Source organism: Ambystoma mexicanum, chromosome 3p (assembly GCF_040938575.1).
Source record: "Ambystoma mexicanum isolate Mex_15411 chromosome 3p, UKY_AmexF1_1, whole genome shotgun sequence".
Taxonomy (NCBI): Eukaryota; Metazoa; Chordata; class Amphibia; order Caudata; family Ambystomatidae; genus Ambystoma; species Ambystoma mexicanum.
Genome location: NC_090925.1, coordinates 203402119 through 203420711, shown reverse-complemented (window position 1 = coordinate 203420711; position 18593 = coordinate 203402119). Strand labels below are relative to the sequence as shown.

At 46.3% G+C, this 18593-nt stretch overlaps 1 protein-coding gene across 4 annotated transcripts in view; it reads right to left on the bottom strand.

Annotated features, from left to right (window-relative positions):
- LRRC23 (leucine rich repeat containing 23) overlaps positions 1–18593 on the bottom strand; it is a 774543-nt gene that overhangs the window by 43112 nt on the left and 712838 nt on the right. For all 4 annotated transcript variants that reach the window (XM_069650643.1, XM_069650642.1, XM_069650641.1 and 1 more), the window contains one exon: positions 3215–3327. In XM_069650643.1, coding sequence (XP_069506744.1) covers positions 3215–3327 — 113 coding nt within the window. The remainder of the gene's footprint in view (positions 1–3214; positions 3328–18593) is intronic.

The window sequence follows — 18593 nt, the reverse complement described above, 5'->3', positions numbered from 1 at the left end:
CACTTGGCATCCAAAAGGAATCTCACTTCGGGGTATCATCCCCAATCAAACGGTCAAACCGAACGGCTCAACCAGTCATTGGAACAATACCTTTGTTGTTTTGTTTCAGCCTCACAAGATGACTCGAATGCACTATTGCCTTATGCGGAATTCGCATACAATAATGTTCAACACTCTAGCATACGAATGTCTACTTTTTTTTGCTCATACATTTTTTATCCGTCGATATTACCTACGGTTGCCACCTCCAGCAACCAAAATACTATCTGTGGATGCCATCGTAACGTAAATACAAACAGAACATGCAAGAGCCCTTGATTCTCTAGTAGAGGCGAGAGCCAGAGCAAAGCTTCAAGCAGCGTTCCCAAGAGACCACTTACAAAGTTGGAGACCTCATATGGCTCTCGTCTAAATATCTACCCAAACATCTTGTTCCTTCTAAATTGTCTCCACAGTACTTTGGTCCCTTTCTCGTACTCAAGGCAATAGGGAAAGTTGATTATCGCATCCGACTTTTTCCAGAACTTGGAATCGAATCCACAACGTATTTCATGTCTCAACTAAAGGAACACGTACCTGAACGTTCCTGGGAACCTGCTTCCTCGGTGCACCCACTCCGCCTAGTAAACAGATATCATCGCTCTCATCCATGGAAACCGGGGGCACGTACCCCACGGGGAGGGCATACTGTTAGAGGATCTCGCAGATCCCTATGGATCCAATGGAAAAGACACCATCCAGGCTATCTGAAACACACCCTAAGATGGCACCTATTTGGGTGCACTGGCTGCTGCTTGAAATTCCTCCATCTTCCTTGTTGTGAGCATTCACGGATTCCAGCGGAGATTATTTCCGCCACATTCGCCTATTGGGACATCGTGGAAAGGACAGCTATCTTCATACAAGAACCAAAGATACCAACAGCCGGGTTTTATTTCCCAGAGGGTTTCCAGAGGGTGCTGCCCACGGGGTGCTCAGAGCCCATTTTAGTGGCCTCTCAGCGTGCTGAGGGAGACCCAACCATTTCTTCTGTTGACTGTTCGAGGACCAACTCAAAGAAATCGAGGAAACAAGACTGTAATCGTGAGTAAAGGAAAGCAATTGGCACAGAAGTAATTGTCACAGATGATCTTCAAGCTCCCAAACTTGATATTGATTTCCGTGATTAGGTACGAGTTGGGGTTAACATCATTATTGGCAAGAACGATCTGGAAGACGCTGTCATTGTTTCGGAAATGTACGTTTTAGATCCTTGGTGCAGGGTTTGGCAAGATGGGTCCTGACATTCTGAGGCAGTGGGAGATTTGCTGTAGGGCCAAGCTGGACTCTTTAGGTGCTAATTTAGAAACTTTGTTAATCAACTCAGACAAGATATAAAATAAAATCTGGGAGTCGGACTGGATCCGCACAATGGAAGATAGGAATACCCATTGATTGCAATCAGCTCTTGGGGAAGAAGTTAAGGCCTATGGCTGTACACCTAGATATTTGCAGCTTTTCCCCTTATCATGGTATCGGTCTCATTTTCTTAGATTTCGTCTCAACCTGCACCGGACCAAGGAAATCATGAGATCTACCTCAAGTCGAATGATGTGGCTTGTAGACATGTCACAGTATATTGTACGCGTTTGACGGCAGCTAGAACTAGACACTTGGGTGATTGGATAAACAAGAGACAATGCTACTGAAGCAGAGCACTGAACAACTGGACCACATGAAGGTACACAGGGGGAACGATTAATATGTAGTCTGATTGTCTGATAGAGGGATAGGCTTGCAAATAGAAAACTGGACCAAGTGGCAATTTACTATGTAGTGCCACGTCGGGCACGAACAGACAAAGTTGGCATTGGAACTGCCACAAGGTTCCACCTGGGATCAAGAAGGACACCAAGACATGGAGTACGTGTTCACTATCCTCCATTAGGATTTGGTACAAGGTTGGGCAACTCAAAAAAACAGGATCTCCCACCCACCCCCAAAAAATATCTAGGTGTCAGGGCGGCTTGCTCGCTAATGTTGTTAAGTCCTGAGGGGCCTCTCCTTGCCTAGTGCATCTTCTGCCAGATGGGTAATTAGGACCTCTTGGCCTCTGTGGCAAATGCATCAGTTACACATTTTTAGGAGGGGATTGCCACTTCCTGGTATTGCGGAATTTAGGGTGAACTGAACATACAACCTGAGCATTAGCATGAACATCGAGGCAGGAAGGGGGAGTGCTGTTTGAAGGCAAGTGTGAGATTTGGTCCACAGACAGCTCAGCATGGAGTCCATTAGAGGGAACTCAAGGGATCGGCCCAATCTGTGATGTCACTGCATTTCATTATCAGGCTAAGACAAGAACGGTATCCACAGAAAATGTTGAATGAAAAATTAACATATGACAAAATTGTTCGAATTTCGGCTGTACGAAAGTTACGTACAGTTGAAATAGCTAAACAATATGCCATACATTCCCATTACAGCGAACAAGGGTAGCAGGGGTGGTGGGTGTGTCCACCGCACCCTTTATCACTATAATGGGATCAGGGGTTGTGTTGTCCCCCACTTTGTGGAAAATAAAGAAATAGGAAATTAAAAAAAAGAAAACAGAACCCTGCGGTGCGGGTTCATTTACACGTAAGTGGAAGGAACTGGCGTTACGGGGAGACAGGGGAGTAGGCGGCACACAGCGAAGTGTGCCGCCGTAAGTTAAGTAATGAGGTGTGAATTAATGAGGGAGAGGGACATAGGTGAAAATGTCGAAAGGGAAATATGTTTAAATAAACTTTGGTCTTTCTTGCCACAGACTTTTCCCTTTCGACATTTTCACGTACATCTCTCAAGAACACGTAAAAACGAAATGAAAAAGTCCTAGTGATTTTTAATAATATGTTTGTACAGAGTGTGTAATGCTGGATTCCTAACTCTTCTAAGTGCTGTATTAAAATATTTTTTTTCTCACCGTATTTAATAGTACTCCCTGTATGTTGATGAATGTCTGACTCGAAATTGCATTCTGGGGGTAGCGTTAACTCCCTTTGCTATCTAGCCAGCTTCTTTGCCATGGCTTCTTATGGCATGGGCCAGGGCTAGAATGTGAGAGGAAGTACTCTGGGACTTTGGACTGAAAGACACAGACTACTGACTGCACAAAGATGAGCAGCTCACGTATGTGCATTGCAAGGACATTGATTTGCTAAGAACAGTGTTGCACACTGAGCAGTGGCCTCACTTTTCCTTGACATCCAGCCTCACGTAGGCATGGGCCAGACCATTTCCTGTTTTGCAGAGTAGTGACAGGCCCTCCTTCAGCATTTCGTCCGTCAGTGGAAGCGGTGGCAGGACCTGGAAAAGAACGGGGGAGGCCATGAAATATTGTGCCTCAAATTACAGTCACCATAACTGAAACAGAAGAAGAGCAGCTGAGGACATGTCCCAAGAAATTCAGAGCATGCAGAATAACCCACCCGCATCTCCAACAAACGAATGAGGCAGCAAATATTCCTTTGCTTGTATTCTGCATAAAACCATAAAAGTGCATAACAACAGACATACAAAAAATACTGATTAATAATGATACAGAAACAGAACTAGATTCTAAATTCATAATAAAAAAACATGTATACAAAAATACAGTGATATACATTATTATTAAAATGTAAACATTGAACCTTTACTTTATAAAATATCACGAACGTTGTCCTCAACTAAGAAGACGGGGGAGAGAGAGTATTTGCCCACAGCCCCCAACAATAGTTATCATTTTATTGTATGGGGTTCTAATCATCATGCATATTATTTAACCATTATCCACGGTTGGGCCTTAGTAGCAACATAACCCCATTATTTACGAAACAGGCTAAGGGGGCAGGGATCCTCGCACCCCCCACAGACGAGTCCTCTGAGAAACATCTTGCAGGATGGACTGCTACCTATGCTGTTTTTTCCACCTTCCTAACCATGCTGGATGAATTTATTTGGACACACTAAAACATGTGTCCATGTCGCTGAGCTTTTACACAGGTCTAAGGCTTCAGTTGTGATACGCATACCTGCAGGATTGGCGACTGAGAGTCCTCAGGTCACTGCACATGAAAACATAAAACGGACTACTGTCTCCCCACAATGCTCTGAACGTGGCCAACTTCAATGTGCCCAGATAAACGTTACTATACAATATATGCATATGGCGTGTTGATGAAGTCGAGATATTTCTCAAAGACAAATATCCGAATTCCGCCTCCTGCTTCCACTTGGTAAACTCTGAACTATGTTGTGAACATAGGAAGGAGTCTGGGTCTACTGTTCTGATGACCGGGTCTTCAGCCACTGCCTTCTACCAGTACAAAGAACTTCCCTTGGCTGGTTCTCCCAAAGGGTTTTCCTCAAGCTCTCACCTCGGAAACCCTGCTATCATGAACCTACAACTTTGTGACTCGCCCTCAAGCACTGTGGAAAGTCGCGCATGCTTTTCTTTCAAGTATGGCGTTCTAGCATAGCTCACTTGGGTAAACGAATAGGTTAAAAGTTGGCAATAATATCATTAAAGGGATTCTACCCCTAAACTATTTTTAGTAATATCGGCATAGCATTTAGTAACTTACAGAGGAAAGTGCAAAAAGGACAAACCAGAATGGTAAATTATCAAGAGTGTTTGGTTGTTTTCTAGTTTCAATGAGTCTGAAGATAACTCCTGCTCTGACTTGAATTCTGGGGCAGAAGGGGCAGCAGTGTGATTTAGTGCTTTGTTACGCACTCTGAAATGTTGGTGAACAAAAGAAAAGGAAATATTGCATACTTCTGATAATAGATTCCATCATAGATAGCTTCAGAATAATCTTTTTTTTTTATTGTATTTGGTTTAAAAAATCCATACAAAAATATAGACAAACTGTTATGACTTGAGATCCACGTAGATTATAATGCCTCCGTCCCCAAGTACCAGTCAGAGATGAGTAAAAGTACTCGCTGGCCAGTTATTGGGGCCGCAGGAGATAGGCAGGAGCAGGAAGCACCGGGTCAACGGGTGGCTGAAAAGAAAAGCAAAGTTAGAATGCAAGTCTCAGAACACTGCAATGACTAATAGTGAAGAGGAAAACTAATAAACACCTATCCCAAGGATAACGGGTGCTAGCGTGGAACCTAACTGCTCTTGTCTGAAGGAATGGAGGGCAGGATGTTGGTAATCAGGGTAGTAAAGGTGGGGCTGAATACTTGAATCTTGAAGATCCAAGAATGTCCAAGACAAACAAATCCAAAGGATAATCCAGGTAACAGTTCAATTATGTAGTCCAGTGGTCAGCACAGTACCAGTATACCAGGTTTAGTGGGAAAATCCAAAGCAATCCAGGTAAGCAAAAAAACAAGGTCCAAATACCATAAATCCAACAAGAAAAGGTCCAGATAGCGACTCGCCAGAGAAAACAGCTGTGAAGCAACGAGAATACAGACCAATGCTCCTTTTAAGCATCTCTTCCGGGTCATGTGACTGCCCACCTACTCACCTGACCGATTTGTACAAATCTTCAGGGTCACGTGACCGCTAATCGGTTCACGTGACCTTCTGCTGCGGGGTTGTGGATTCCTGGGGTGCCCGTTTCGTCGGTGGGCACCCCTGTGTGCCTGCAAGCGCCAAGGCAAGCCCCAGGACAGGCGAGGACAGAGGCGCCAAGGACGCCACAAGTGGCGAAGTGCCGCCGGAGGCCGAGCTTAAGGGATCCGTGGCCCGCACGAGCACCGATGCTCCAACCCGGCAGGTAAGGAAGGGGCCGAGGAGGTGGAGGCGGATGAAGAGGGCGCGACAGAGCCCCACCCCAAGGGCACAAGTCCTCGTGGGCTTAGAGGATTATCTCTGTGGAAACGAGCAACCAGCAAAGGGGCATTAAACTGACTAGCGGGTTTCCAGGACCTTTCCTCCGGGCCACACCCCAACCAATCTATCAAATAATGTAGACAACCCCGAATGACACGGGATCCCAGAATAGCATTAACCTTGTATTCGACTGAGGTTCCTTTCAGGACTGGGGGAAGGAGGCAGTACTTTCTGCATACTATCAGGACATGGTTTAAGAAGGGAAGTGTGAAATACTGGGTGAATGCGCCAAGATACGGGCAGTGAGAGGCGATAGGCTACTGGATTGACTACCTGGGTTATTCGGTATGGACCAACAAAACGGGGCAGGAGCTTGCAGCAGCCTGGTAACGGAAGATGCCTAGTGGAAAGCCAAACACTGTCCCCTATAGTGTAGAGAGGTGCCTCAGCACGTCTCTTGTTGGCTGCATTACTCATCTTAACCTGTGACTCCTGGAGATGTAGTAAGGTCTGTGCGTGCATTTCCCTTAGGTTGTTAATGCATGAAGAAACAGAGGGAGGAAGTGTGGGTGGTAGACCAGGAACAGGAAATACACGAGGATGTTGGCCATAAAGGGAATAGAAGGGTGAGTATCCTGTGGATGAATGAGGTGCATTATTGTATGCAAATTCAGCCACATGGAGTATCTGGTACCAGGACTGTTGGTGTTGTAAGGAGAGGCAACGCAGATATTGTTCCATGGATTGGTTGACACGTTCGGTCTGCCCATCTGTCTCGGGATGGTAGTAGGATTAGAAACGTGTATCAATTCCGAGTAACTTGGTGAGTGACCGCCAAAAGCAGGATGTGAACTGTGAGCCCCGATCGGAAATCAGAATAGAAGGTAACCCAAAAGAACAGAAGATGTGACGAAAAAAAAGATTAGCCACGGCAGGGGCTGTGGGTATTCCAATGCAGGGAATGAATCGTGCCATCTTCATGAAGGAATCCACCACCACCCATATCGTGTCGTAGCCAATTATTCGAGGCATGTCTGTTACAAAGTCCATAGTGAAAGTATGCCAGGGACTCAATGGTATTGGTAATGGCTGCAATAGTCCAAGGGATCGACCCTTTCTATTCTTACACTGAGCGCAGACCGAACAGGAAGCCACATAGGACACTGCATCTCTACTCATAGGAGGGCCACCAGCACCAACGCTGGAGTAAGGTCAAGGTACGTTTTTGGCCGGGATGACCGTTGACAGCTGCATCATGGGACCATTCCAAAGCCAATGTGTGTGTGTCTAGGGTAGGCAAGTATAGTTTGTCTTGTATGTATGGCAACCCGTCATGTATGTCTAATTCCCATTTGTGTAAGTGGTCTGGATGCGAGGTAACCCAGTGGCGTAGTGTGGTTAATAGATCCACTGGAGGTGTGCATACACAGATTACGTGTTTACTGTCCAGAAGGGTTTCAGGAAAGATGGGGAGATATGTGCCCCCAGGAATGCATGACAGGGCATCCGCTTTTCCATACGCTGTGCCTGGACGGTGTTTTATGACGAAATCATAGGCAGAAAAAAACACATGTCAACCGACTTGTCGACTGTTAGTGCATTTAAAGGTTGCCAAATCTTATAGGTTACGATGATCAGTGTAAACTGTGACCTGGTGTTTAGCCCCCAATAAATGGTGTTGCCACACCTGAAAAGCGTCCTTAATTAGTTCTTTTTCTGTGACAGTGTAGTGGCTTTCGGTGGGAGTAAATTTACGTGAATGGAAAGCGACGGGGTATAATAGACCAGTGGTGGGACACATCTAGGAACAGAACGGCAACCATGGCATATGAGCAGGCGTCGGCTTCTAGGATATAGGGTAATTCTGGATTGGAGTGTTGTAGAATGGGGCAGTAGTGAAGGCCGTCTTGAGGTTTGTGAATGCATTCTGGTGCAAAGAGGTCCATATGAACGGGGTGTTTGGACTTGTAAAATGAGTTAATGGTGCAACAATGGAGGAGAAACCCGCGATAAAACATCTGTAAAAGTTGGCGAAACCAAGAAATTACTGTAATTCTTTCACAGTTTTTGGTACGGGTCAATCCACCACTGCTTGGACCTTGGTGGTGTTCATAGCCAGCGCCCCAGAGGCGATATGAAACCCTAAAAAGTCTACTTCATGGACATGGAACTGACATTTTTCAGGTTTGGCATAAAGATGGTGAGTACGAAGTCGGTTTAGGACCTCCCGGACATGTAGAATGTGTTCTTGTTGTGTCTGTGAGAATATCAAGATATCGTCCAGGTAAACGACAATGAAGGTGTCAATGATATCGTGGAATATGGCATTCATGAATCTTTGAAATGTTGCTGGTGCATTACAGAGCCCAAAGGGCATAACCGTGTATTCAAAAAGACTGTATTTGGTGCAAAAAGCTGTTTTCCATTCATCACCCTTACGGATGCGTATGAGGTTATAGGATCCGCGTAAATCAAGTTTGGTGAAGACTGTGGCGTTGACAAGGCGATCCAGTAAAGGAGTGATGAGCGGAATATTATAGCCATCTTTGACAGTAACATGGTTGAGGTGACGATAATCAATACATGGGCGGAGATCGCCTTCTTTTTTAGAGACAAAGAATATTGGGCTTGCAGCAGGGGATTGAGATGGCCGTATATGCCCTACTTGGAGAGATTGGTGTATATATTCCCTCAGAATGGCATCCTTTGGAGGGGATAGGGAATATATCCGGCCACAAGGTACTGCAGCCCTAGGAACCAAATCTATGGGGCAGTCGTAAAACCGATGAGGTGGCAAATGTTCTGAGGCTTTTTTGTCAAAAACCTCTAAATACTCATGGTATTCAGGAGGTACATTGGTGGTAACGAAACCGACTACATGTTCTGAGACATCCAGCTCCATTGGCTGTGGGTTAAGTATGGATATCTGGGCCATGTCGCCCAGTACTTGGGCGGGTGTGGTCACTGGATCTGGTGGGATAAGACAATGTTCTTGGCAGTATATTGACTCAAAAAACACTAAACCTTGGGACCAATTGATGACAGGGTTGTGAGTACGTAGCCAAGATGTGCCAAGGATCAAACCATACTGCGGGGTGGTAAACAGGTCAAAAGTAAGGACTTCTTGATGTGTGTCTTGCATGAGAAGGGTCAGAGGTGCAGTTTGTTGTCTGATAGGACCCGAAAGCAATGGAGACCCATCCACGGCCTGTACGGGTTCAGGTCTTGGATTGTTCTGTAAAGGCACGTTAAGTGACGCTGCTAGTGAAATGTCCCGTAGCTTCTGCATCCATGACCAATTGAACCTGATGTTTAATTTTGTCAGCAGAAATCAAAACAGCTGAGAGAGACAAAGGTTGCGAGACTTGCGACAAGGGAGGGCGCATATAATGCTCTATTGGTGGGCTCGTCCGTGCCCCCTGCTCTAGGGACGAGCCTTCAGAAAACCCATAGATCGTTTTTTGGGTCGTCTGGGGCATTCTTTAAGAAAATGGCCATTCAGGCCACAATAGAAGCAGACGTTGGCCTGTCTGCGCCTTTCCCTCTCAGTAGGGGATATGGGACTGCAGACACCTCCGATTTGCATAGGTTCACTTAGTGATTCAGTTGTGATGGGATGCAGGGAAAAAGAAAGGCTACGTCTTTTGGATTCTGTCTTCCTTTCAGAGTGTCTGGCATCTACTTGTAGTGCTAAATCCACTAATTCAGGGTATTGTGTAGGAAGTGAGGGAACTGCAGCAAGGGCATCTTTCATGTGATTACTCAGACCTTTCTAGAATATAACTGCTTTCTTTTCTTCTGGCCAGGCCGTCTCGACTGATAATTGATTAAACCGTGTTATGTATTCAAGTAGGCGGGGGTTTCCCTGTGTTAAATCAAGGAGTTCCAGGTCCTGTGTCTGTGCTTTGTGGCGTGCGTCGAACACCTTAGTCATTTCCTCAACTAGCCTGTCGAAATCATACAATACAGGACTATCATTTTCCAGCAACGGGTTGGCCCAAGTGGCAGCAATACCAGAAAGATGAGACAAAGTAAAAGCAGCCTTGGTGGTAGAATCAGGGAAGACTTGGGGACGACACAAAAAATGTAGTTTGCATTTAGGAAGGTGCGAAACTTCCGAGGGTCTCCATGGAATTTCTCAAGGGCGGCTAATGGGAAGGGTGTAGGTACATAGAGCGGAGCTGGAGTGGTTGGTGCTACGGAGGATTCTGGCTGAGAAGCGGCATCTCCGAATTCTTCATCAGGAGGTAGGGCATGTCTCTCGCTTTGAATCGTTTTTAATCGCTGATGGATGGCGGCAGTGGCTGCTGTCAAATCAGCTCTTAGAACAGTAATTGCTTGGACAAGGGCAGCCACCGGGTACCCGACAGAGGCATCCATAATCTCGTGGGGGGTGGTTTCTCAGTCTGTTATGACTTGAGATCCACGTAGATTATAATTCCTCCGTCCCCAAGTACCAGTCAGAGATGAGTAAAAGTACTCCAAGAATGTCCAAGATAAACAAATCTAAAGGATAATTCAAGTAGCAGTCCAATTATGTAGTCCAGTGGTCAGCACAGTACCAATATACCAGGTTCAGTGGGAAAATCCAAAGCAATCCAGGTAAGCAAAAAAACAAGGTCCAAATACCATAAATCCAACAAGAAAAGTTCCAGATAGCGACTCGCCGGCGAAAACAGCTGAGAAGCAATGAGAATACAGACCGACGCTCCTTTTAAGCGTCTCTTCCGGGTGACGCGACTGCCCACCTAGCCTCGTGACCGATTTGTTCAAATCCTCCGGGTCACGTGAGCGCTAATCGGTTCACATGACCCTCTGCTGTGGGGCGCTGGATTGCTGGGGTGCCCGTGTCGTCGGTGGGCACCCCTGTTTGCCTGCAAGCGCCAAGGCAAGCCCCAGGACAGGCGAGGACAGAGGCGCCAAGGACGCCACAAGTGGCGAAGTGCCGCCGGAGGCTGAGCAGAAGGGATCCGTGGCCGTGTGAGCACCGAGGCTCCAACCCGGAAGGTTAGGAAGGGGCCGAGGGGGTGGAGGCGGACGAAGAGGGCGTGACACAAACCTTTACAATGTAATATATTAATAATCTTCAAATTCCATTCCTACAGAAGAAAGCACAATCTAATAACCTTAAAGAAAGACAAAAAAAGAGAAAAAACAAAACCAAAAACAAAAAAAACAAAACCCAAAAAGCCCAGAGGCAAAGCCCCCTCCCCCCATTTAGATGGAAACTATATCTGTGGAGAAGAGCGCAAGTACCACCCCCTCTATAATAAGATGTCCGCATCATTTCTAACCTTCACGATTATGTCCCCCTTCCTATTTTTTTTACCTCTGGGTCTTTTGAAACGTGCCTACCTGCCGGGGTGCTGTTTAGTGTTAGTGGAAAACGATCTGCCTAGAAACCTGATGACACTAAACCACCCTCTCTCGATGTTCAATATTCTTTTAGAGAAAGAGGTTTAGTGCCCTTAATACCTCCACCACTGCCGCTGTCAGTTGGACTTCTGGATGTCCTAACTTAAGCGATGGTATCTATCCAGTCCATTAATTCCAGCTCTCATTTTACCTTCAAAGGGTTTCCAATCAAGGATTCTAGATCTAAACCTACTTTAGCTAGTTCTAATTCCACTTTGCTTTTAAGATTCTGCAGATCACCCGATTTTGAGAGATCAAGATGTGCCTTAATGTCCTCATACAATGAGTCAGATTTTGGACTGATGATCTCTCTAAAGAGTGTGAGCAGCTTCCAGTTTGCCTTGCAAATTCAACCCCAGTTCGTACCTCAAATGCCACGCAGGGGTACTCCAGGGAGGAACATCCAATAGAAAGGATGTTACCAGGGGTAAGTAACTTGTTCTTCAAATGGATTGTGTCCACCCACGTATTCCTCATCTTATGATAGACTCCCAAAGTAGTAATAATTTGGTGGTGGCAGTACGAATTACATTTTGCTCGAATCATCAACTAAATGAAGGACCGCTTTTGCAAATTGTGTTCCCTAACTGGACGATGAATCTAGGCAGTAATGTCTCACAAAAGTGTGAACAGACGACCAAGTGGCTGCTGAACAAGTGTCTTTGATTGGGACATCCTCTTTGAAGAGCAGCAGAGGTTGCCATGCCTCTTGTAGAATGTGCTCTTCGGCTTTCCGACGGGTCCTTCCTGCTAATCTGTAACATTCACTAATAGCCAGGATGATCCATCTGGATTTGGTTTGTTTTTCAACAGCTAGAGCCAATTTGGGGCCAATATAGCCAATGAATAATTGGTAATTTTGGCAACTTTTAGCCATTTTAGATATGTAAAAACTGAGAGCCCTTTTTGGGTCCCGTCTATGTAATCTTTCCTCCTCCTGTCTCGGGTGGGGAGGGGAAAAGAAAGTTGGTAAAGTGATTTTTTGCGACAAGTGGAAGTCGGAGACTACCTTAGGTAACAAAGAATAACATTGTCTTTATGGAAAACTGTATGGGAAGGTTTACAGGAAAGAGCCTGCAACTCGCTTAACCTGCGGGCTGACGTTATTGCAATAAGCAAAACAGTTTTGAATTTTAAAAGGCTTAATAGGCATGAGTGTAAAGGCTCAAAAGGAATGCATGTTAAAAATCTTAACACCAGATTGAGATCCCATACAGGGACATTGAATGGAATTGGTGGAAATACATAGGTAAGGCCATTTAGGAATTGAACAATCAGAGGGATCTTAAAATATGAATCCTCCTCTGAGGAGCGCTTGACAACAGATAGTGCTGCCAGGTAACCTTTAATTGTTTCAATCTGGACCCCCAAATTTGCCAAATGTAACAAAAAGGAAAGCACCATAGGTGTGTCACATAGAAAGGGATCCACATTCTTATCCCTGCACCAGCTGCTGAACTTGTTCCGACAACAGTGGTACAAAGATTTTAATGCTGGCCTTCTGGCCGAAAGCAAAATCTCCATTATGTCATCTAGGAGGTCCCAATCCTTTTATCGCAGCATATCAGAAACCATGCATGAAGGCTGAGTGTCTTGACCTCTGGATGGAGAACCCGACCTTCCTCTTGCGAGAGAAGATCCCATCTCTGTGGAAGACGCAATGGAAGGCAGATGGACATGTCCAGATGGTCTGGGTACCAAGTCCTCCTGGCCCAATCCGGAGCAATTAGGATCATGGATTTCCTGAACATTCTCAACCTCCTGATCACGTGAGGAATGACGGGGAGTGGAGGAAACGCATACAGGAGTGGAAATTCCCAGTCGACCACAAACGCGTCCCCTAGAGCTCCTCTTGGAGAAAAGTCCCTGCAGCAAAACAGCCATGGCTGCCAAAAAGATTCTCCCTTGAGAATGTCGTCCTTGCAAGCCCACCACAGAAGGTCCTGAGAGACTCTGTTCTGAACTTTCAGGTGGTTTGACATTCTGCCTGAAAACTGGGACCACTGAGTCCTGAGAGCCGATTGGAGGGATCTCATTCTCAGGCGAGCCTCTGGCACCAGGATGCCATGAGACCGAGCAACCTCAAAGAATTGAAGGCCGGAAGATGCTGGGCATTCTGGAATTTTGTAACCGCAAATAATCTTCAAAATAAAAGACACTCAAGAAAAAAACTCAACACTAGAGAACTGCCTTCGTGATGTATTCAACTGGATGAACTCTACCTCAAAATCAACCCAGGCAAAACACAAATAATGATCATCACAATTGCAGCAAGACAGGGGGACAAAAATGCTAGACTTGGGATGGAAGATTTGGCAAAGAGCTTGTCGGGTTATGGGGAACCTGATCCTGTGATCCCCACAAACGCCGCTAGTGGTATTGAAAGGAGTAGACGGGCAATTAAGGAAGATAATCAGGAAGCATTGGGAACCGATTGGAATAGCTACGCTGGGAGACATCTGGCAAGAAGGGAAGGCAGTGGAGTTTGACATACTGATGGCAGATACTGGACACCCCGGGGACAATATATTACTTACACTAGGCTGGAGCGGAAGATAAAAGATATGTGGTCAGAAATAGTGCTGCAGGGTCCGCCCGACACGGCCATCGAAACATTCTATGATATTTCAGACGGTGGACATGAAGTTTCCCGAATTTATGAACTACTGATGTCAAGAGTGGGGAAGGAGTTGCTCCATTTGAGACAGGATTGGGAAGAGGAAGCAGGGGAAGCTATGAGTGACGGGTTGTGGAGGAGGGTTCAGAGATACCATAAAAAAGTATCCAGGAATGCGAGGTTGCAGCAAATCCAGTTATATATTACTCATAGGGCGTACTTGACCCCCCAGAGGATCGCAAGGTTAAAAAACACTGGAATACAAACATGCCCCAAATGTGGGGAAGTGGATGCAGGAATAATACACATGTTCTGGGCATGCCCCGAAATAAGGAAATTCTGGGGGGTAGGTGGCCCATTTCTTGTCTGGGAAAGAGATTAAACTGGAGGTGTAATCTCTGTCGGCATGTATGGTGGGGGGGGGGTTTCTAGGCCGCGTAAATTGGCACTTGTAAAGAAACTTAAGGACTTGGCCTATATACTGGCCAAGCGTAGAATTGCCATAGGTTGGAAAGCAACTAATAGACCAAGGGTGGAAGTGTGGTGGCACAACCTTCAGAAATGGGCAGATGCAGAAAAAGTGGTGTGGAGTGAGGCAGCCAATAGAGGGGGAGAAGAGGAAGCTGAGACATTGAGGGCCTGGAGGCACTTGACAGCTACCTTGTCTGACTCAGATCTACCTTGATGACGGGGATTCTGCAGAGGGTGAGGAGAGGGAGGCACCCCAAGATGGGACGACCGAAGGTGATGATGGGGAGTAAGCTCGGGATGGGGGGTGGCTAACGGGAAAGAGGTGGATCTAACATGATACGGTATACGACACTTGAATGCTATGACTGATATCCACTGTTGGGTTTTGTTTTGGATGTTGTGTTTGTTTGTTAAAATCAATAAACATTGTTTTAAAAAAAAAAAAAATATGATCATGACAAAAAACAGAGGAAACAACCACTACATCCCTTGGCCAAAGGAACTCGGTACAACTCCAGCACCATTGTCGATTGTAAAAAACCTGGGGGTCCTGATGGACAACAATCTTACCCTAGAGCCACAAGTAAACGTTCTACTCAAGAAATGCTTCTTTATCCTGGGAGTAGCAAAAAGGATCCTACCATTCCTGTAATTCGCCAACAAAACAATCGCCATCATTGCTCTTGTCATGTCCCGAGTAGATTACGCCAATAGCCTATACTTGGATATGTCTGAATGACTTCTAAAAAAACTACAACGCATACAAAATGCAGCAGCCAAATTGCTCCTCAAACTACCCCGAAATGAACACATCACACCTGCGCTAAAAACACTACATTGGCTACCAACAAAACAACAAATAACATTCAAAACAATGTGCATCGCGCACAGTGTAATCCACAAACAAGGCGCTAAGTTCCTGAGAAACAAATTACGCCTACATCAACCAACAAGAACGCTCAGATCAAGCAACGACATCCGTCTGAAACCAAAACCCTACAATAAAAGAAAACTTGGAGGATTTTCTTTCTCTCACCAGGCGCTGAAAACCTAGAACAACCTACCAAAGAACATACACAACACAAGAAACCACCTACTATTCAGGAACCAGCTCAAATCCTGGCTCTTCACTTGGTTACAAGAAGACCCCCCCACATACAAACACACATACAATTGAAACAATGATGAATGAAGACACAGATCCCGATTCACACCAAGCAATCAACTAAAACAGAATCTAAGGTAGACACTCAACGACACACTGAACGACTAACAGAGAGATAACCATGCTAGGGGGACACTGAAGATTGAATACATAGGCAGACCAAGACAGAAGGACTAGGATGATTCAACAATAGCACCCTGGACATTAACTATGCCCAAGCTCCAACAGATATATATCACAATAGACAGCAAGGGAACAGGGAGCACCTAATACTCCGCTCCTACACCAAAGGGAGAGAAACAGACACGCCCAATCACATTATACAAAGTTCATTAGGATGCAGCTGGGAACGCGCCGTCCCATCACACACAACAGTCAGACCGCAACTAAAGGAAATCAGAGAATATCCCCACCCATAGGAATACAATTTAAATGGAACAAGATGTACTGAAACCAGGATACAGACCCTACTAACTCAACTTACAAATCTCTTCATACCTAACCCACCCGAAAATTCACACAACCATCTCTCGCCCAGCAAACCGCACACACTTTACCACACTGCATCAACAACAAACAAACACATAAACAGCACCAACAGCACGCAAGGTCTTGCCTGGTCCGGTACTCGCACCAAGCTCAGCGCACAGTGTATACCGAACTGAAGCTGCCAACAGCACACCACGTCTCCCACTCTCCTACTCCCCCTCCACCCGACTAACCCTACCCACCCTCCCTCCCTCTTGTTTATGGATCTGCCAGAGCACCTGGGGACCAACTCTGTTGGTGACGGTGCGCTATATAAATACCTTTAACATTAACATCTGCAGAATGTGTTGAGCTCTCACTTCGGGTGACAAGGCTCCAGAGGAAGCATCCAGAACTGCTCCAATGAATTGGAGTCTTTGAGATGGTATCATGTGGGACTTCTTGTAATTGAGGGAGAAGCCCAGTCTGTGGAGAGAGTGGCAGGTTATTCTGAGAAGTTTCCCTGCTTGTTCGGGTGAAACAGCCCTGATCAGCAAATCGTCTAGGTAGGGGTAGACGTGAATCCCCTCTCTCCCGAGACTCGCTGCCACCACCACCATCAACTTGGTGAAAACCCTTGGGTGGAGGTCAGCTCGAATGGCAGAGCTCGAAACTGATAAGAACCGCCAACCACGAACCTCGGGTACTTTATGTGCTTGGGATGGATAGTGATGGATTTGTGAACTCTGACCTGGTGGGTAGAGGTTCAGGAGGCCAGCCTAGTTTCCTGGAACAGGGTAACCTTCTGGACAAGCCAGACCAATCAAGGTAGCTTGGCGGCGGTCAAGACTAGGGCTCAGGAGGGGTGAGGGTGACTGAAAGACCTCAATGAGCACACAGAGTAAAGGACACATACAAATCTGCAGTCAGGTGCAGATATATTAAAAATACAAATACATTTATTTCATGGCCTTTGAGTTTTAACACACAAATCAAAGTAATACTATTAAGCCAACACAATCCTATATAAATACATATATACAAGAACAAAGGAGTCTAAATGTTAATGCACAAAATGAGTCCACCACCTAAAAGGGGAAGGAAACAGGCAGTCCAAATAATCTTTAGTCCCTTCTGCATCCAGCACAACCCTAACTGAGAGGTAGTCCAATCCCCAAGAAGAGTGGAGCCTAATACTCAAATGTACTTGCAATGCTGGCACACGCAGTAACACAAGATGGGCAAAACGGGGTCTCTTCAAGGGGCCTCTTCAAGGGGCTGCAGCAGTTCAGGAAGGTGGGTGAGGCGATGAGGAATAGGTTCCCACTATTCGAGGAGGGTCTCCACTTGAGGACAGAGTCAATTCCAAAGGTTGGGAAAGGTTTGTTAGTTCGCACTGGCAGTGGAAAGGAGAGGGGCCCACAGGGGCCACTTGTGGTAAAAATGGATGGAGGCGCTAGGGGCCACCGGTTAGGGTTGCGATTACTCACTGACCCCGGTGCACTCCGGACCAAACTTCGGCAGTCGATTCCACTTCAGTTGCAGGAAATTTGCCGGCTCTGCAGCTTTCAGCAACGAAGATACAGGGATGATTCCCAAACGGGACAGTGGTGATTTCTCTGCTCCTGGTGGATGGAGCAGGCCAGTTTCACTGCTGCAGGCTTCAGTGGCAAGAGGGGCACAAGTGCAGCGCACCTGCAAAGTTCGTGACCACGGCTGGGAGACATGGTAACCGCGTAAGCTCCTGTTCAGGTGCACTAACTTTACTCCATGACCTGGGAACGCCAAGTGTACTGAATTCGATGTGAGTGTCGTAAACACAGAGCTAGTGACGTACCAAGTTTCGAGGGCCTCCTCAAAACGGCAGCGGTATCAGAGTAAAGAGTCTACGTAAGCTGGTCAGCCCACTGGTTGGCCAAGGGACACTTCGGAGAAGGCTTAGTTGCAGGGTTTGTTGAAGGTGCAGAGAATAGTTGTTTCCACTATACCAATGGGTCGAAGCGTCTTCACAGACCATCTAGGATGACCAGATGCAGAGGGGTCCCAAGGGACGACAGCGGGCTCAGGGTGCCAAACCTTCCAGCGGGTCACCAGCGGTTCCTCGACTCGGCTTCTTAGTTTCAGGATACTTGGATCCTATCCTTCGTTCAGAGAGAACTCCAAAGATTGATCTTGTATGGGTGTTTGGGGCCTTCTCTTATCCAGAATCTCTTTCGCCCCAAAACGAAGAGGACCCAATGGGAGATCTGCTCACATACAGGCATACCATTTGTGGACCAATCATGGACCACGGTGGTCCCAGGCATTCACAGCACTCCAGACTCTCTGGCACCCAGAATGTGTACTTGGAACAGACATCCCAGCCCATATCCTGGAGGCACACACACAAGGCGGCATGCAGATGCCCGCGAAAGCTTGGCACTTTGCAGGAAAATACATGCCCAAATAAGGACTGACCCGGGTCGGCTCGTCCTGGGGAAGGTGAAGGGGTAAAATGGCCAAAGGACAGGACAAAGAACCTTGTGGCATGGACATTTTGGAGCCAGGCCACCTATTTGTGCCAAACGTGGTAATCATGGGTTACCTGGCATGAAAGGGTTAAAATTACAAGAAAAGATAAGCTGCCACCAGCCCTGTCTGTGACACATCTGCACATCTCCTAG